At 33.0% G+C, this 15,804-nt stretch overlaps 2 protein-coding genes across 7 annotated transcripts; one reads left to right on the top strand and one right to left on the bottom strand.

Moving 5' to 3' along the window:
• Positions 1 to 319: 319 nt before the first annotated feature.
• Positions 320 to 5,356, bottom strand: LOC111315403 (nucleobase-ascorbate transporter 3-like). 6 transcript variants are annotated; one of them, XM_022917088.2, is made up of 15 exons: positions 4,986 to 5,356; positions 4,376 to 4,633; positions 3,796 to 3,893; positions 3,522 to 3,698; positions 3,034 to 3,134; positions 2,790 to 2,865; positions 2,641 to 2,700; positions 2,380 to 2,564; positions 2,186 to 2,282; positions 1,835 to 1,921; positions 1,634 to 1,692; positions 1,413 to 1,504; positions 1,243 to 1,320; positions 981 to 1,141; positions 320 to 760 (listed from the first exon to the last, which is right to left on the bottom strand). In XM_022917088.2, exons 2-15 carry the CDS (start codon positions 4,530 to 4,532, stop codon positions 545 to 547), a joined length of 1,644 nt encoding a protein of 547 aa, XP_022772823.2. In that variant the 5' UTR covers positions 4,533 to 4,633; positions 4,986 to 5,356; the 3' UTR covers positions 320 to 544. The 6 variants fall into 6 exon arrangements, with proteins under 6 accessions (XP_022772823.2, XP_089605308.1, XP_022772821.2 ...); XM_089749182.1 differs by having other exon boundaries at positions 4,405 to 4,633; positions 4,986 to 5,229; XM_022917086.2 differs by having other exon boundaries at positions 4,766 to 5,077.
• Positions 5,357 to 9,258: 3,902 nt separating this feature from the next.
• LOC149513022 (protein NRT1/ PTR FAMILY 4.6-like) lies at positions 9,259 to 12,736 on the top strand. The gene is made up of 4 exons (XM_089749304.1): positions 9,259 to 9,562; positions 11,124 to 11,558; positions 11,676 to 11,803; positions 11,881 to 12,736. The coding sequence occupies exons 1-4, from the start codon at positions 9,347 to 9,349 to the stop codon at positions 12,734 to 12,736; spliced, it is 1,635 nt and encodes a 544-aa protein (XP_089605430.1). The 5' UTR covers positions 9,259 to 9,346.
• Positions 12,737 to 15,804: the final 3,068 nt, after the last annotated feature.

The raw sequence follows: 15,804 nt of genomic DNA, 5'->3' as shown, positions 1-15,804 counted from the left end.
TCCCAGGTAATGTGCGACTTGTGGCTCTTACAAATGGATTACTTAGATTTGCTTGGATGAGTAGTGGGCTCAGTTTCTAACGCATGCTTGTGAGTGGGCCTTGGGCTAGTACAATCATATATGATTTTCTTCAGCCCATACTTCCCATGTCGCAAATAACTTTGCATATTACTCAACTCATAGCTGCAAAAATAAATTAGAAGAACAAAGTCGACTGCTCCATGGTGTGGTGAACAGAAGACTATAGTTGCATACAGTTTAGAGAGGTAAGAAGTAGAACATAGACTACATTATAATTCAGAGAAAGAGATGACAAGTGTGTAGGATTAATATATTTTTAACTAGTTCACTCTTATTTTCTCACCCATTTGAATATCAATCAGAAATAAAATTTCATCCACTTCACTACTTAACTACCATGAAAAGCTACAAGACTACGGCGGTAGAGAATTAAAATTTCGCTAATTGACCAAAAGTTACAGTTTTGTAAATGATTTAACACATGCCTCTGTATTGTAGCTAATATACAAACAATGTACTGTGTTTAGAAAAACCTGGTGGGCATATATTCATTTAGTCTGAGGGGATAGCTGTAGAACTCTTCAGTTCTAACATCTCCCTTGCTGTGCTGGAATGGTTTCCACCATGGAACTCCTCTATCATCCACATGCTTTGCTTCTAGGGTGTTATCGAGCACAGTCCCAACAATGATCGCCACAGTTGCAGGTGATGAGAAGATTGTGTTCAAGATATCATTGAACTGCATGCATTGTAATTGGATGTATATCAGACGGATGAAGCTAATAAACAAGAAAATATATATCTAACTGTAATTGTTATGCAGGCCTGTTTTCTGTTAAAATCTAGTTATTTTACCTTTCAATGTATCCTTCAGAGCCTTATTCCATACATTAGCTTCTAATTGACTAGACTGTGACAAGCAATAATGGAGAACAAAACGATCGCAGTACGTAACTTACCCATCCAGCATTTGTTCTAACTGGTCCATGACCGTCATAAGTTGTGTTTGCTACAAAGTATTGAGGAATCGATAGCCCGAGGAATAGAGAGACACCCAAAACATAGATGTTTCTCATAGAATTATTATTTGTAAACTGTATGAATGTGATTCCAGAAGCAGCTGCATCAAGAAGGAAAAGACGTGAGGGAAATTCCCATTAAAAGAAAATAGGATATCAGACACAAGAACTACCATGGCTACAGTCTTAAAGAGTCACTCACCAACAATGCCCAATAAAATGCAGTATATGGCGGCAAATATTGGCAATGGAATAGAAGCAAAAAATGCGCCAAATTTCCCTGAAAGATGTAAGGTTAAACAATCAAGTATGAACATGATAGATATAGGGCAAAATTTTCAATCCAATTAATGAGAAAGTACAAAAACAAACCAAATACAGAGAAAAATATCATGAAAGCAGTCGAAATCTGCACCACCCTTCTGCTTCCTATATGTGTAAGTCCCAGAAGGCCAACATTTTCACTGCAATATCATTCAGATGAGAGTTAAGACAGTGAAACAAGTTTATAATCTATCAGTTATGCTTTTCTACAGTTAATAACTACTCTAAATAAAATCGAACTTCTCTTTAAAAAAGAAATGCTTCCTTACACAGATGCAGTAGTACCAACAAGAGAACCGAAAAGCCCTTCAAGCAGCATACCAACACCCTGCATTTAGAAGAAAGATGACTAAGTTATCTTCACCATTGACAAAATAATATTAAGAGATTCAGGACTACTGTTTATCATTTTAGAGAAATCATTGATGAATAAGTTCCAAAAGGCAATGCACAGCAATCCAGGAAAGAACCTGCAAGCCAATACTTCTGCTGAGTACATGTGCCGGAGGGGCTGTGGCACCAGAAAGCCGAGCTGCAGCAAAAAATGTTCCAGTTGACTACATTGAAAGTCACAGAAAGTTTAGGAAAGTTTCATTAGCAGCTGATTTATCTGTTTCAGTGAGAAAATGAACAGAGAAGCAGATTTAAAATTCAGATTCTATATGAGGTAAATGTACATAAAAAATGTTTTAAGCCGAGCTAAAACAAAGCAAAGTCTAAGTAGACTAAAGTTTCAAATCGGATCGAATGAAACCAAAACATTGAACTTACAAAATAAAAATACAAAATACAATTAAAATCTTCTAAGAAAGTGACTAAACCTCTGCAGACGAAACAAGAGCAGCACCTATCATCCCAAAAACATGGCTAGCCCTGAATATAGGCGTACCCCACTGAAACGGATATGGAATTTTAATCCTAGAAACAATAACATGATATAATGAGTCATAGGAGGACTTTTATGAAATCAATTATAACTCAAGCAAACAAGCAGAGCAGCACATCATAACCATACCAAGGCGCAGATGATATTAGGAAAGATTGATCTGTGCGGCAACTCTGTTTAGTCGCAGTCTTAACATTGTTGTAAGCACCAGACACAGTAAGGATTGCAGCAAAAGCCCAGATAATTCCGATGCAAAAAAGCAAAGCAAACCTCTCAAGTATAAGATTGGCCCTTGAATGGATGCGCTTCATGTACTGCAGCAAACAAGTATTCTTGTCAAATTAATAAAGAATGTTAGTATGAGATATCACACTTGGTAATTTATATTACCTGTTGGGAAATAACCAGCAGAATAAGCATAGGCAGGCCAATTTCCACACAGTTACCTAACTGTATCATAAGTTAATTGCATCAAATAGCAGTTTGTATCAGTATATTATCAGTCGCAGCTAAGCACAAAAGCGTTTAAAGAGAATTACCAATGGGAAACCTCTTGCAAACAGACCAAGACCAACGAGACAAACCAGTGGCACCACGACTATGGGACTAAAGAATCTAGAGAGAAGGGGGTTAAAGAGAAAACTATTAGAAAAATAAGTGTTGTAAACTTGATAATAAACTGATCACACATCTCAAGCCATAACTGACAAGCAGGCAAGGAGCTGCAAGAAATAAATAAGACAGGTCATATGAACTGATATTCAGAACTACATTCACCATTACCTTGTCAGCTCCCCCCATGCCCTGCCATACCCAAGGATGATGTTGACAAAGGAAGAAACAATTAGTGATCCTTGAATCGTTCTCATACCACGGACAAACCTCTGCAAGCAAGCACCCAGATGATAGTCATTAAGTAATAAGGGATATAGGAAGAGTACACCAACAATGAGCAAATCTATTAAGCAAATACACCAACTTAGTTATATGACACATATTATGTTAGAACACCAAGGATGCTTCAGCTTATAACCTATACAAGTAACATTGTAAATTGGGAGATACCTGAGATATAATCAGAAAGAGCGCAAATAATGGAGACAATTGAAATATTTTCTCAAAAGGGAACAAAAAAAAAAGAACTAAAATTCAAGTTGGGGAAGGAAAAAGAGTGTTCTACGAAGCAGGCATATTGACATCAATAAGACAACGAACTTTATAATTCGTCAGTTCCTATTACTTTTGCTTATATCTTACTAAAGTTTACGTACATCATGCTCAGATGCGAAGGCCTCATCAGTATAATCATTGATAATCGACAACAATGGTAAGGTGTATGCAAAAGATGCACCCATCACTGTGGGAAGCCGTGAGCCAATAAGCGTTTGAAGCAGAGTATTAATGCCTGACATAAACAGCAACCCTTGAATAACCCGGGCTTTATCACCCTGTTCATAACAAACAGAGGACCAAGATATAAAAGGGCATCAATCCCATAAAAAGTTTATTGTATTGACATTAATCTACACGGGTCATAAAGCATACATGATCCCCACCCATCCGAGGCACGAAAGTATTTGCAATTAAGACTGTAGTTCCAAGATTCACGATGTAGTGTTGGAAAGCCAGCAAAAGCGCTTGAGCTGTTAAACAAGTTGATTCTGTGAGATTAGTTGAAAAGGATTTTAATCCTAAAAAGTTTCAGTTCCATGGTTGAGCTAAAGCCAATTATTTAGTTACTAAAAGCAAACAACAGATTTATCCTAGCTTAGGTGAAAAAGGGCATTGAAATGTACGAAATGGTGTGACAGAACCAAATGAAATCAAAAGAAAATCAGAACAAATGAAACAAAAGTTTACTTTAAAAGAATTCACTGGAAAGAACCCATAAAGAAAAAATCTTAAAACCTTTAAACAAAAAAAAAAATTTTTTCTTAAAGAGATCCCTTTGATCTTCTAACTTCACCATCCAAGTACAAGCATGCAAAAGAAAAGAAAATACTAGTTATACCAACTAAAAAGCAAGCAACTTTAGCATAAAACCTTCAACTTTTGTCAGCTTTCGTTTTAAATTTAACTGTAAATACTTGACCACACAGAGCCAAAAGAGAAAAAAGAAACTGACGCCAAGAAGGGTTGGAGTGGATGCAGTACTGAAGCTGATGGAGTTGCTCAGCAGGAGCCCAAGTAGGTCCTCTTGAAAGCGCAAGATTCGGTGGTGCAGCCGGCGGTACAACCACTTGCGGTGGCGGTGGGTGTTGATGGTTCTCTGTTTCTCCCATTTTTTTCTTTCCTTTTTTTTTATTTTCAATTAACACCCTTTTTTGCAGTCCTTGTAATCTTCTTTTTGTTCTTCTTCACTTGAAACAGACTTTTCAGATTCCTAACAAAAAAGCAATAAACGGTTTGAAGTTTTGAAGTATTGTTTCTGTTCTCTTCCCATTACTGACAATAAATCACCGACTCAAAAGAAAAAAAAAATGAACAAGAAAACCTAAATGATTAAAGAAAGTACCTTTTGTTTTGTTCCGATAATGGGAAATATTAAACAAAAACCCAGTTCAAGTTCAGATCACTTACTTTTTTTTTTTGAATTATTATTTTAAAACAAAACTTTGAAATACAGAGATAAGAGAGAAGAGGAGGGAAGGGAGTTTGGAATTTGGATTACATTCAAGTTTTGTGACTCCGTGGGTGTTTCGAGGAGATGGGCAGAGCGCGTGGCTGTTATTTACCTTTTCTTGCATTCCATCAAGTATCTTTCAGTGTGCTTTTGTCGAATTTAGCTTTCGTTTCTCTGAAAATAGCATTTATGCCATTGCCATGCAAGTGTTCCTGATTTGTCTGAAATTTCATTTATGCCCACACACCCCTTGAAGAATGAACACTAAAAACCTTGCTGGGTCCCTTATCTGCACAAAAGATGAAGGGCCACGACATCTTGCTGTTAAAAAGGTTTGTGTATCTAATCTAATTGGTGTGGATAAATGTTGTGTCAAATCAAAGCTTTTTTATCCTTTAATGAAATCAAAAACCAGTAAGAAAGAAGAGACCAAGCACCGACTAACAGGTCAGATCACACTGAAATTCATCTTTTAACTTTTTCAATAATTGAATGACCCCTCTTTTAGGCGATAAAGCTAAGATTATTGGGGTTCTCATTCCCAACACTTTCAACCTCTTATCATGAATTAACCTGTTTCCATACCCTGATTAATAAACTCTAGTATTCCATGAACTTCAGGATGGGGTGATCAGTTTGTTAATGTTGAAGATAAAGAGAGGCGGATTTGGCAAATATAGCTATAATCAAAAGATTTAATATTTGGCAGCAGCCACGTGAAGGCCATGCAATGCGTGGGGACAATGACCTCAATTAATTATTTTTTTAATTTGGTAAACCTCAATTAATGAATTAATTAATCTCTCTTAGTACTGGCTGGATAATAGCAGCAAGAAAGAACCGAAAGTAGATGTAGTGTGGCCGACCGCTCTATATCTAGAATGTAGTATGTATGTGTTCTCCCTCCCTCGTTACTTTCGTTTCATTATGGAAAAGGTCGAGACGAAACGAAATTTTCTAAGTCAAATTTGTAAAATTTTTAAATGAATTTATGAAATTTTATATTTAAAATATTAAATATAATTTTAATAAAAAAATAAGAGGGTAGAACATAGCTTTTTTTTGTGTAGAACTGACATATCTTGGCAGTTGTTGTCTGGTACCCACTCTATACGTTAGCCCTATACCAGTTCCAGACTCCATTGGGCGTTAATGAAGAGCATAAGAAACTGAAATTCTATACATTTTTCAAGCATGAGGGCTAGGCTTGGGTCAGTTGACATTAATGGCCATGACAAAAACTTTATTCTGAATCTCAAATTACTTGTGCCTAACCCAAGGAGATTGGTTTCAATTTTTAAACTTTCGGACATTCATTAATGATGTTACATATATGTTGAATCTGAATATAAAATATCAATTTTGTTCATATTTAATAAGGTATTTGATTTTTTATATGAATAAAAATTAGATTGAGTATTGTAATATGAGCATGAGAATAAGAATGTGAATGAATATAATTTTAAATTATTTTTTAGTATAAGAATGAAAACATTCATTTCATACTCGTAGCTTAAATAAAATTTATATATATTTAGTAGATAATTTTTTTATTAAATAATATAAATTATTATTTTAAATTTATTAAAATTAAAATATTTTTTTTAAAAAATATATTAATATATATTTATAAAAAATTACTTAAATATACAAAATAAAAATAAAAAATCTAAAAAACTAAATTTTAGTTTTTATTTTTTAAAAAAAAATTATACATTTGAGACTTATTACTATCCATTAAATAATTGTGAGATGAAAATAGACTTAGAATATCTATTGGCTATGAATATGAAAATAAATATAATATAAAAATTTAGAAATGAAAAATACTCTACCATCGTTATATCTAATCCATTAACATTCTTTGTGTGAAGAGCAGAGAAAAAAAAATGACATACTATTTGAATAAAAGGATCAATCAAGAGATCCAGCTTTTATTTTAAATTAAAAGGTTACATATATACTAATTTGGATGCTTCCAATTATATTCATCACTGTTTTCATGAATACTTGTTTAGCTCAACTCCAAACTTTCACCATCCAACAAAACACAACCATGGACACTCGTATCCTTGGTTTTAAGATGTCTGGTCCCTCCATCCAGGTTATACACCTTGTGTTCGTGTTCATTTTTTTCCCAACTTATGACTGCATTTTCGTCCTAATTGCTCGAAAAATAACTGGAATCCCTTCTGGAATTCGATATCTTCAAAGAATTGGGGTTGGATTGGTTCTCTCTGCCATTTCCATGGCAGTTGCTGGAATTGTAGAAACAGGATGCAAATCGGTATCCATTCAAAACAACATGGTATATTCTATTCAGCCTCTGCCAATGAGTGTGTTTTGGCTTGGATACCAATATTCTATCTATTTGGATTGGATGATATGTTCAAATTGTTTGGGCTACTAGAATTCTTCTATGCTGAGAGTTCAGCAGGGATGAAGTCACTGAGCACAGCCATGCATCTCATGGTGCTCATTTCCTTTTGGTTACTTCTTGAGCTAGGTGGTGGTGGTGGAGGTGGTGAACAAAGGTCAGTGGTGGATGGCTGGCTAATAACAATTTGAACAGAGACAAACTCAACCATTTTTACTGGCTATTGGCAGCGTCGAGTGGTGAATTTAGGTATCTATGCGGTGCATAAGAGCTCCATGAAAATGGGTATTCTAAGAAACATGTTAGTTCTAAGAATGGTAACCCCTAGGTTTAGGGATTCTCAAATATAAACATTTTTCTTATTATAGAAATTCAAAAAAGCCCTTCTAAAAGACTAAAATCTCTTTAAATTATTGAAGAAACTTGTATTTGATGAAACAAAAATAATTAGAAAAAAAAAAGGGTGAAAATTAAGGAAGTGGACAAGTTAGCACATGTTGAGATGATAATAATACTCTTATTCATTTAATCCTAGTTCTCTATCAAAGTGTTTTTGAGATGGGTGCTGCATGTGCAATTTTATATTAACTCTTTCATTCGTGCAAGATTTAAGTGGATTTTTTAAGAGAAATAGTTGAAGTTTTTTATTAGAAACATTCAAATGCAAATTTACAGATTGATAAAATTAATGAGATATAAATAATATGTATAAAAATTATTAAAAATAATTATTATTTAACGGTAAAATTTATATTAAAATTAATAAAAATATTTATCTAAAAATTATATTCAAGTTTATTAATTTTTTGTTTAAAAATTTTCAATGTATCAGGGAAACTTTTTTTTTTTTTTTTTTTTTTGGCCAGAAAGGAAACTTCACTTCAAAAGCTCAATTTCTTCGTTCAAGAATAAAACAAGGCGAGGAAATGGGCATTAGATTAAATGGCAAAAAGATTATTGGAGGATTAAAAACGAGTTAAAAGCCCAAAAGAAAAAAAGGTGATTGGAGGATTACAAGTTAACAAATGAAACAAGTACAAAGCTGAGCCGAAAAAAGAGTTTAAAAAGAAGATAGAGTGGCACTGGATCCAGATCATCGCCCATTGGAATATCTCTGTATCATCGAGTCAACAAATTAATAAAGTGAAGTACATTCATGAGAGCGTTCATATTTGGGAATTGGGAGAAAGCCAGAAAATTAGTAACTTGTACAACTAGATGCCACTTGTTTCCTTGTTGTTTCTCTTGTTAAAGAATAAAGATTTACTTAAAGATAACAATGTGATGTATATGAAAGGCTTTGATTTTGATTTAATATATTATTGAATAACACTTCAAACAAATCATATATATATATATATGTTGCTTTGACAGGATACATGAATACTAGCTAACTTTTTAATTATGGTACATATAGCAATAAAGTAATAACTTACCAAGTAATGATTCTTGTCATGTCTGAAATAATATGCGCTATAAAATATAGGTTTTGAACCAAGTTGAGTTTTAAAATTAGCAGGTATATTACAGATAGAGAGGTCGTTGTCCCAAGAGAGAGGGGAAAAGCAGGGATTGGTGTGCTTGTATATTTATATATTCATAGGGTTTGATGTGTTGTGTACCACCGGACACTGACCAGAAGCAACGTTTTCTTTTGCATCCTCGAAGAAAGAATAAAGAAGAAACCAAGCTCTCTGAACGAAATGGTAAATGTTTCCTCATTTAAATTTCAAGATGTTCTTCAAAAACGCTCGAGAAAATTGGTGTGCAATTAGCCTGCAGATCTCTCTTTCATGAATCATGAACGAAATGTGGAGATGCTGAGCCACCAACCTTCTTTATTCTTTCTCTCACCTTTCTCTTAGCTAATCAGTTTTTGTGGCACTGCAAACAGGAAATCAGTAGAGATGAGGAACCGCAACCAAAGCAAGACTCAAGGGTAGGAGGAACTAAAGCTGTACTTTTCGTCTATGGTAATTAACCATGATATTTCCCTAACCTTCTTTAAATGATATTTCTTCTAATTTGAGAGTATGATGGATAAGAATGGTTTAATTAATTGCTTCTGATTGCGAGAGAATTCATCTCATGTAGTGATGGAGGCACTGGAGAACATGGCGTTTATTGCTAATGCAGTGAGCCTTGTCACCTACTTTATGGGTTACATGAACTTCAGCTTGACAAAATCTGCAAACACAGTTACAAACTTCATGGGAACCTCTTTCATATTAGCAATCATAGGAGGAGTCATCGCTGATAGCTATTTGACAAGATTCACAACCTGTGTCTTGTTTGGAATCATAGAATTGCTGGTACGTTATTTATCATATCCATCCTCACCTTTATCTGTTATATTGAAATTATATTTATGTAATTTTATTGGTGAACACATAAAAAAAATTTTTTTATTCCATTTTCTTCATCCAAAGTTTCAAACAAGAGCTAATTCCACTCAATTAAGGATTAAATCCAGTTAATTACTGAGGAAAAACCTTATTGTTTCAACATTATAGCTTAATTTAGGGTTCCAAATCATTATAAGAACAAAAAGATGGGGAGAGATTTTTACTCTAAAATCTTTTCCATATATATGTTTTAATGTGTTTCAACTTGTTGCTTGAAAGTAATTATATCAAAAAAATTAAAGAAAATGTTGAGATTGATCATTGCTACTAATGGGAAAAGTTATTGCTTAAACTCTATAATTAGTAAAAATTATAAGATTATGTACTCCACGTATAGATATATGATATTGATTTAAACCCCCCCCCCCCCCAAAAAAAAAATCTCTTTAATTTAAACATGGCACTACCATTTTCTCTTAGTGATTAAATCCATGACATCATAAAAATGTTATTCACACCTTTAAAGCATAGAACAGATCAATGGTATGCTTGTGATGACATAAATAAATGACCATGAAATGAAACTGTATTAATTTCTAATTATATAGCCTCTTTCTGTTTGTTCATGTTAATTAAGAAAACCATTGCTCTGTGATAAATATTCCCCCAGCCAGTGGCCATTTGCCAGTAGAGACAATAACTTGGCAAATTACAGAAGCAGCAATTTGATGAAAGGAACAAAATCTACTACATATATATGATTAAGGTCTGTATGAGACATAGTGGACAGGAGTTTCATAGCGTTTGCATGATTCGCTAATCCTCTTTTGTTCTTTAATTTTTGATCCCCAATAAAATAAAGCAAATAACTAATCTACATAAAATATAACCTTTTGACAATGACAGTGGATTTTGGCTCCTTTTGATTCGTAAATATGTATTCAAAAACAATACATGTATTTGCATATATGTTTTCTTAATTATTTGTATTTAGCATTATCTATTATTTAATATTTAAAGAGAATAATATGATTCTTTCAAAGAAGATATAGTACGAGAAAAGAAGATAATTATGATTTCAACACTCCGAAAAGAAAGGAAAACAGTTGACAAAACCCAATCTTTAGTATTGTTCCATGCATATTTTAACAATAATCCATGTGCCGCTTGCCTGTTTCCACATGGTCTCTCGCAAACAATGCTTTAGTTCAGAATTGCATGCATGTGTCACCAATCACAATTTAACAATGGCTCTTTTCAGAACTTTGCTTAATTGATAGTCCATACTATCTCTTCCACGGAAGTTGGCTATAATTAATGTATTTTTTTATGTTTGAGATTGATTGAATATTGAAATTAATAGTTCAATACTCTATCAATAGATCACATGTCTGTAATAATTCATATATTATTTGAGACGTTGGGAAAAGCCTCGTTTTAGCAAATAGCAGCTCATCTTAATTAGATAATTCAACAATTGAAGTCACATGATCTGACAAGATTTTGCCTGATTCTCACAAATTTGCAGGGATATGCGCTGCTGACAGTACAAGCACACTTCGATCAACTGAGGCCAACTCCTTGCACGGATGTTTCAAAACAATGCGAGGCTGCAAATACCGGCCAGTTAGCAATTTTTTACACTGGTATATACCTGGTGGCGCTAGGAACCAGCGGGGTTAAGGGGGCTTTGCCATTACTGGGAGCTGACCAGTTCGACAGCAAGGAACCCAAAGAGGCAGCGCAACTTTCAAGCTTTTTCAACTGGTTCGTATTTAGCATGACCGGTGGATCTATAGCTGGGGTAACTTTTGTTGTATGGATAAGTTCTAACAAGGGTTGGGATTGGGCGTTTGGGGTGTGCACTATAGCAGTCTTGCTGTCAATTGTGTTTTTGAGCATTGGCAAGCCATTTTATAGGAAAAATGCGCCTAAAGGAAGCTCCATAATTCGTATCATACAGGTAAGTTGGGTTACCAAATTGAATCTTATGTTGTTTTTCCATCATAATAAATAGTACTATTTTCCATGTGAAAATGAGGGGAGTTCATGAGTCATGGCCACCTTTTCCTCTTTCAAGGTATTACTCTCTGCCATCCGCAACCGAGATTTTCCATTACCAAAGAAGGAAGATGAATTATATGAGATTTATGACAAAGGGACAGTCGTGATGCCCAATGAAATTCTTCAGAGAACCAATCAATTTAGGTACACAGTTTAATTTCTCAAGTTTATTTTGTTCTGAATTAACTAGCTCTCACGTAAATACATCATCAAATTCACAGGTTTTTGGATCGAGCAGCAGTTCATATTACCTTTCGGGGTGCATCACCAACAATGACTCCAGGACCCTGGAGGCTTAGTACAGTGACCCAAGTTGAAGAAACCAAGATTCTACTTCGCATGCTCCCAATTGTACTTAGTACTGTTTTCATAAATACTTGTTTGGCTCAACTCCAAACTTTCTCCGTACGACAAAGCATGACCATGGATACTCGTATCTCTGGTTTTAAGATCCCCGCTGCCTCCCTCCCTGTCATACCCATGGTGTTTAACTTCATTTTTATTCCAAATTATGACCGCATTTTTGTTCGACTTGCCCGAAAAATAACAGGAATTCCAACAGGAATCCGATATCTTCAGCGAGTTGGAGTTGGATTGGTGCTCTCAACCATTTCCATGGCAATTTCTGCGCTCATGGAAACCCGGCGTAAATCTGTGGCTGTTAAAAACAACATGGTAGATTCTAACGACCCTCTGCCAATGAGTGTGTTTTGGCTTGGATTCCAATATGCTGTATTTGGGTTGGCTGATATGTTCATATTGGTCGGGCTGCTAGAGTTCTACCATGCGGAGAGCTCAGCTAGAATGAAGGGAACAAGCACAGCCATCTCATGGTTTTCACTCGCATTTGGGTACTTTATAAGCTCACTAGTAGTGGAAGTGGTAAACAGGGCCAGCGGGGGTTGGTTGGCTTCTAGCAACTTGAACAGAGACAAGTTGAACTACTTCTACTGGTTATTATCAACGTTGAGTGCTGTTAACTTTGTTATTTATTTGGTGTGTGCCTCTTGGTACAAATATAAGAACGTGGAAATGAAGCAAGAAGAAAATTTTATTGATGGTAATGCTGAACACTAAGAGAAAGCTTAAAGATGAAATTGTTCTTAAATTAATCTCTCAAGAAAATAAAAAAAAAAGTTTAAATAAGAAGAGGTTGATGAAGATGAAAAAATGGTTATATTTGCAAAAAGATTCAAGAAGTTCATGAATATGAACAAGTTCTCAAATAAAAAAAGATCACAAAAAGAAATGAGCAAAAAAGAATCAAGTAGAAAAGAAAAGGATCAAGTTGTTTACTATGAATGAAACAAATCGGGTTATATTAAATTTGATTATCTTTTGTGAAAAAAGCAAAATGCAATGAAGCCAAAGAAGAAAACAATTGTTGTAACATTGAATGATAGTGACTTCTCCGATGATAAATCAGATAAGAAAAAAGTAGCCAAATTGTCTTATGGCTCTTGATAAGCCCAAGGTAATTTCTTATCCAAATGATTTAAATTCATATACATTTGATGAGTTGTAAAATGTTTTTGATGAATTAGCTATAAAATTTGAAAGCATGGACATGAAGTATAAGAAAATAATTTTTAAGTTGAAAAAAAAGAATGAGCTCTTGATTAACGCAAAGAATGACTTAGAAAAAAAAATTAAGCTTTCAAAATTGATTGTTGATGATTTGACTAAGAAAAATGAGAATTTGCATAATTCACTTTTTAGATTTTATATAGGATATAAAAAACTCAATGACATGCTTGAAACATAAAGAATATTCTTTGATAAAAATAGATTAGGCTATAATGATGGTGGCAAAAAAACTCATTTGAAGAATTTTCTTATTAAACCAAATGATTCATCTAGTAAATGTGTGTATTCTCATAAATTAGGTCATTTTATACAATATTGTTCCTTGAAAAAAGTCACTTATAGGGGTAAATTTATTAAGAGTGTGTAGATTCCAAAAAGAGTTAATATATCTCACGATGAGATTACTAAGATGAAGTGAATTCTAAAAGGCATAAGAATTGTAAGTATTAACAGTCAAAAACCCAAAAAAATTGTAGTACCCAAAACAAAAATTTAATTATGTTCTTGTAGGTGGATAAGCATTGCTACAAGATAAATTCAAGTAAGAACAATCCATAATATCTTGATAGTGGATGCTCAAAACACATGACCAGAGACAAGGTTCAATTCAAAGATTTAAAGGCTAAAAAGAGATGTTACATTTGAAAATAATTTCAAAGGCCAAACTGAAGGAATTAGCTCTGTTGGTAACAATTTTTCTATTACTATTGAAAATATTTTACTTGTGAAAAAACTCAAGCATAATTTACTTAGTGTTAGCCAATTTTTTGATAAAGGACTTATGAATCCATGTGTTGTCAAGTGATTGATATCAAGACTAACAAACTAATTTCATTGGACATTGTCAAAGAAATGTTTATGTGGAGCATTTGATAATCTATCTTTTAAAAATATTTATTTTATGGCTCAAAAGGAAAATGAAAGTTAGATTTAGCATAAAAGACTTGAACATGCAAGTATGCATGTAATTTTAAAACTTTTTCAAAATGACTTGGCTATTGGTTTGCCAAAATTGAAATTTGAAAATGACAAGATTTTTTATGCATGTGTTCAAGGAAAACATAGAAAAACCTCTTTCAAACCTAAAAATTGCATTTTAACTACTATATCACTTCAACTACTTCATATTGATCTTTTTTGTCTTACTAGGATAATAAGTCTTGGTGAAAAATAATATAGGTTTGTTATTACTGATGATTTTACTAGATATACATGGGTTCTCTTTTTACATTAAAAGAATGAAGCTTTGAAAAAATTTATCGCTTTTAGCATACACATATAAATTGAAAAATATTATTCAATTTTTAGTATTAGAAGCGATTATAGAAAAGAATTTGAAAACCTTGGCTTTAATGTGTTTTGTAGTGAAAATGGTATTAACTATAAATTTTCTGCTTTTAAAACTCCTAATAAAATATGATAATAGAAAAAGAGAAATAGAACTTTAGAAGAAATGGCTAGAACTTTGCTTTGTGAATATAATTTACCTAGTTATTTTTGGGTGGAGCCCATAAATACCTCTTATTATATTATAAATAGAGCTATGATTAGGTTAATCTTGAAAAAAAACTCTTTATAAGCTTTTTAAATGAAAAAGGCCTAACATAAGCTATTTTCATCCTTATGGTTGCAAATATTTTGTTTTGAATAATGAAAAAGATAATCTTAAAAATTTTGATGCAAAAAGTGATTAAAGTATTTTTCTAGGATATTCTTTGGATTCAGAAGCTTACAGAGTCTTTAATAAAATAACATTAGTTGCTGAAGAATTTATATATGTTATCTTTGATTAATCTAATCTACCTTTGAAAAAGGTTTCTTTTGATGATGATGATGTACGTATATTTCAAGAAAATATTAATGATGCATCATATGACATTGAGGAGAATATTCAAAATGAGGATGATAAGTTTCTAGATATACCACAACAAATAGAGTAAGAACCAAATTGTTATAGAAAAATGAGATATGTCAAAGATAATGAGATTATTGGTGACCTAACTCAATGGATAAAAAATAGATTTTCTTATAATGTGTATAATTATATTTTTTTCTCTCTCATATTGAACCTAAGAACATAGATAAAGCCTTAAAATATGATCACTGGATATTAGCTATATAAGAGGAATTGAACCAATTTGAAAAAAGCTAAGTGTGAAACCTTATACCTAGAGCTAGTGATCATCTTATTATAGGTATCAAATGAGTTTTTTAAGAATACAATGGATGAGCATAACAATGTTGTTAGAAACAAAACTAGGTTAATAGCTCAATGGTATAATCAAGAAGAAAGAATTGATTATGATAAAACTTATGGACCAATTGCAAAGTTAAAAGCCACTAGGATGTTGCTTGCATTTGTATGTTTTAAAATTTCAAACTTTTTCAAATGGATATCAAGAGTACATTTTTAAATAGTTTTATAAATGAAAAAAATATTTGTAGAGCAACTTTTTGGTTTTGAAAATCCTTAAATTCTAAATCATGCTTATAAATTGATAAAAGTTTTATATGATTTAAAACAAGCTCTTAGAGCTTGATATAAAAGATTGTCAAAG

Source organism: Durio zibethinus, chromosome 20, assembly GCF_047325235.1.
Source record: "Durio zibethinus cultivar Kanyao isolate XHJ-2024 chromosome 20, ASM4732523v1, whole genome shotgun sequence".
NCBI classification, from domain to species: domain Eukaryota; kingdom Viridiplantae; phylum Streptophyta; class Magnoliopsida; order Malvales; family Malvaceae; genus Durio; species Durio zibethinus.
The sequence above is the reverse complement of the archived record's forward strand: the minus strand, read 5'-3'. Positions and strand labels throughout refer to the sequence as shown.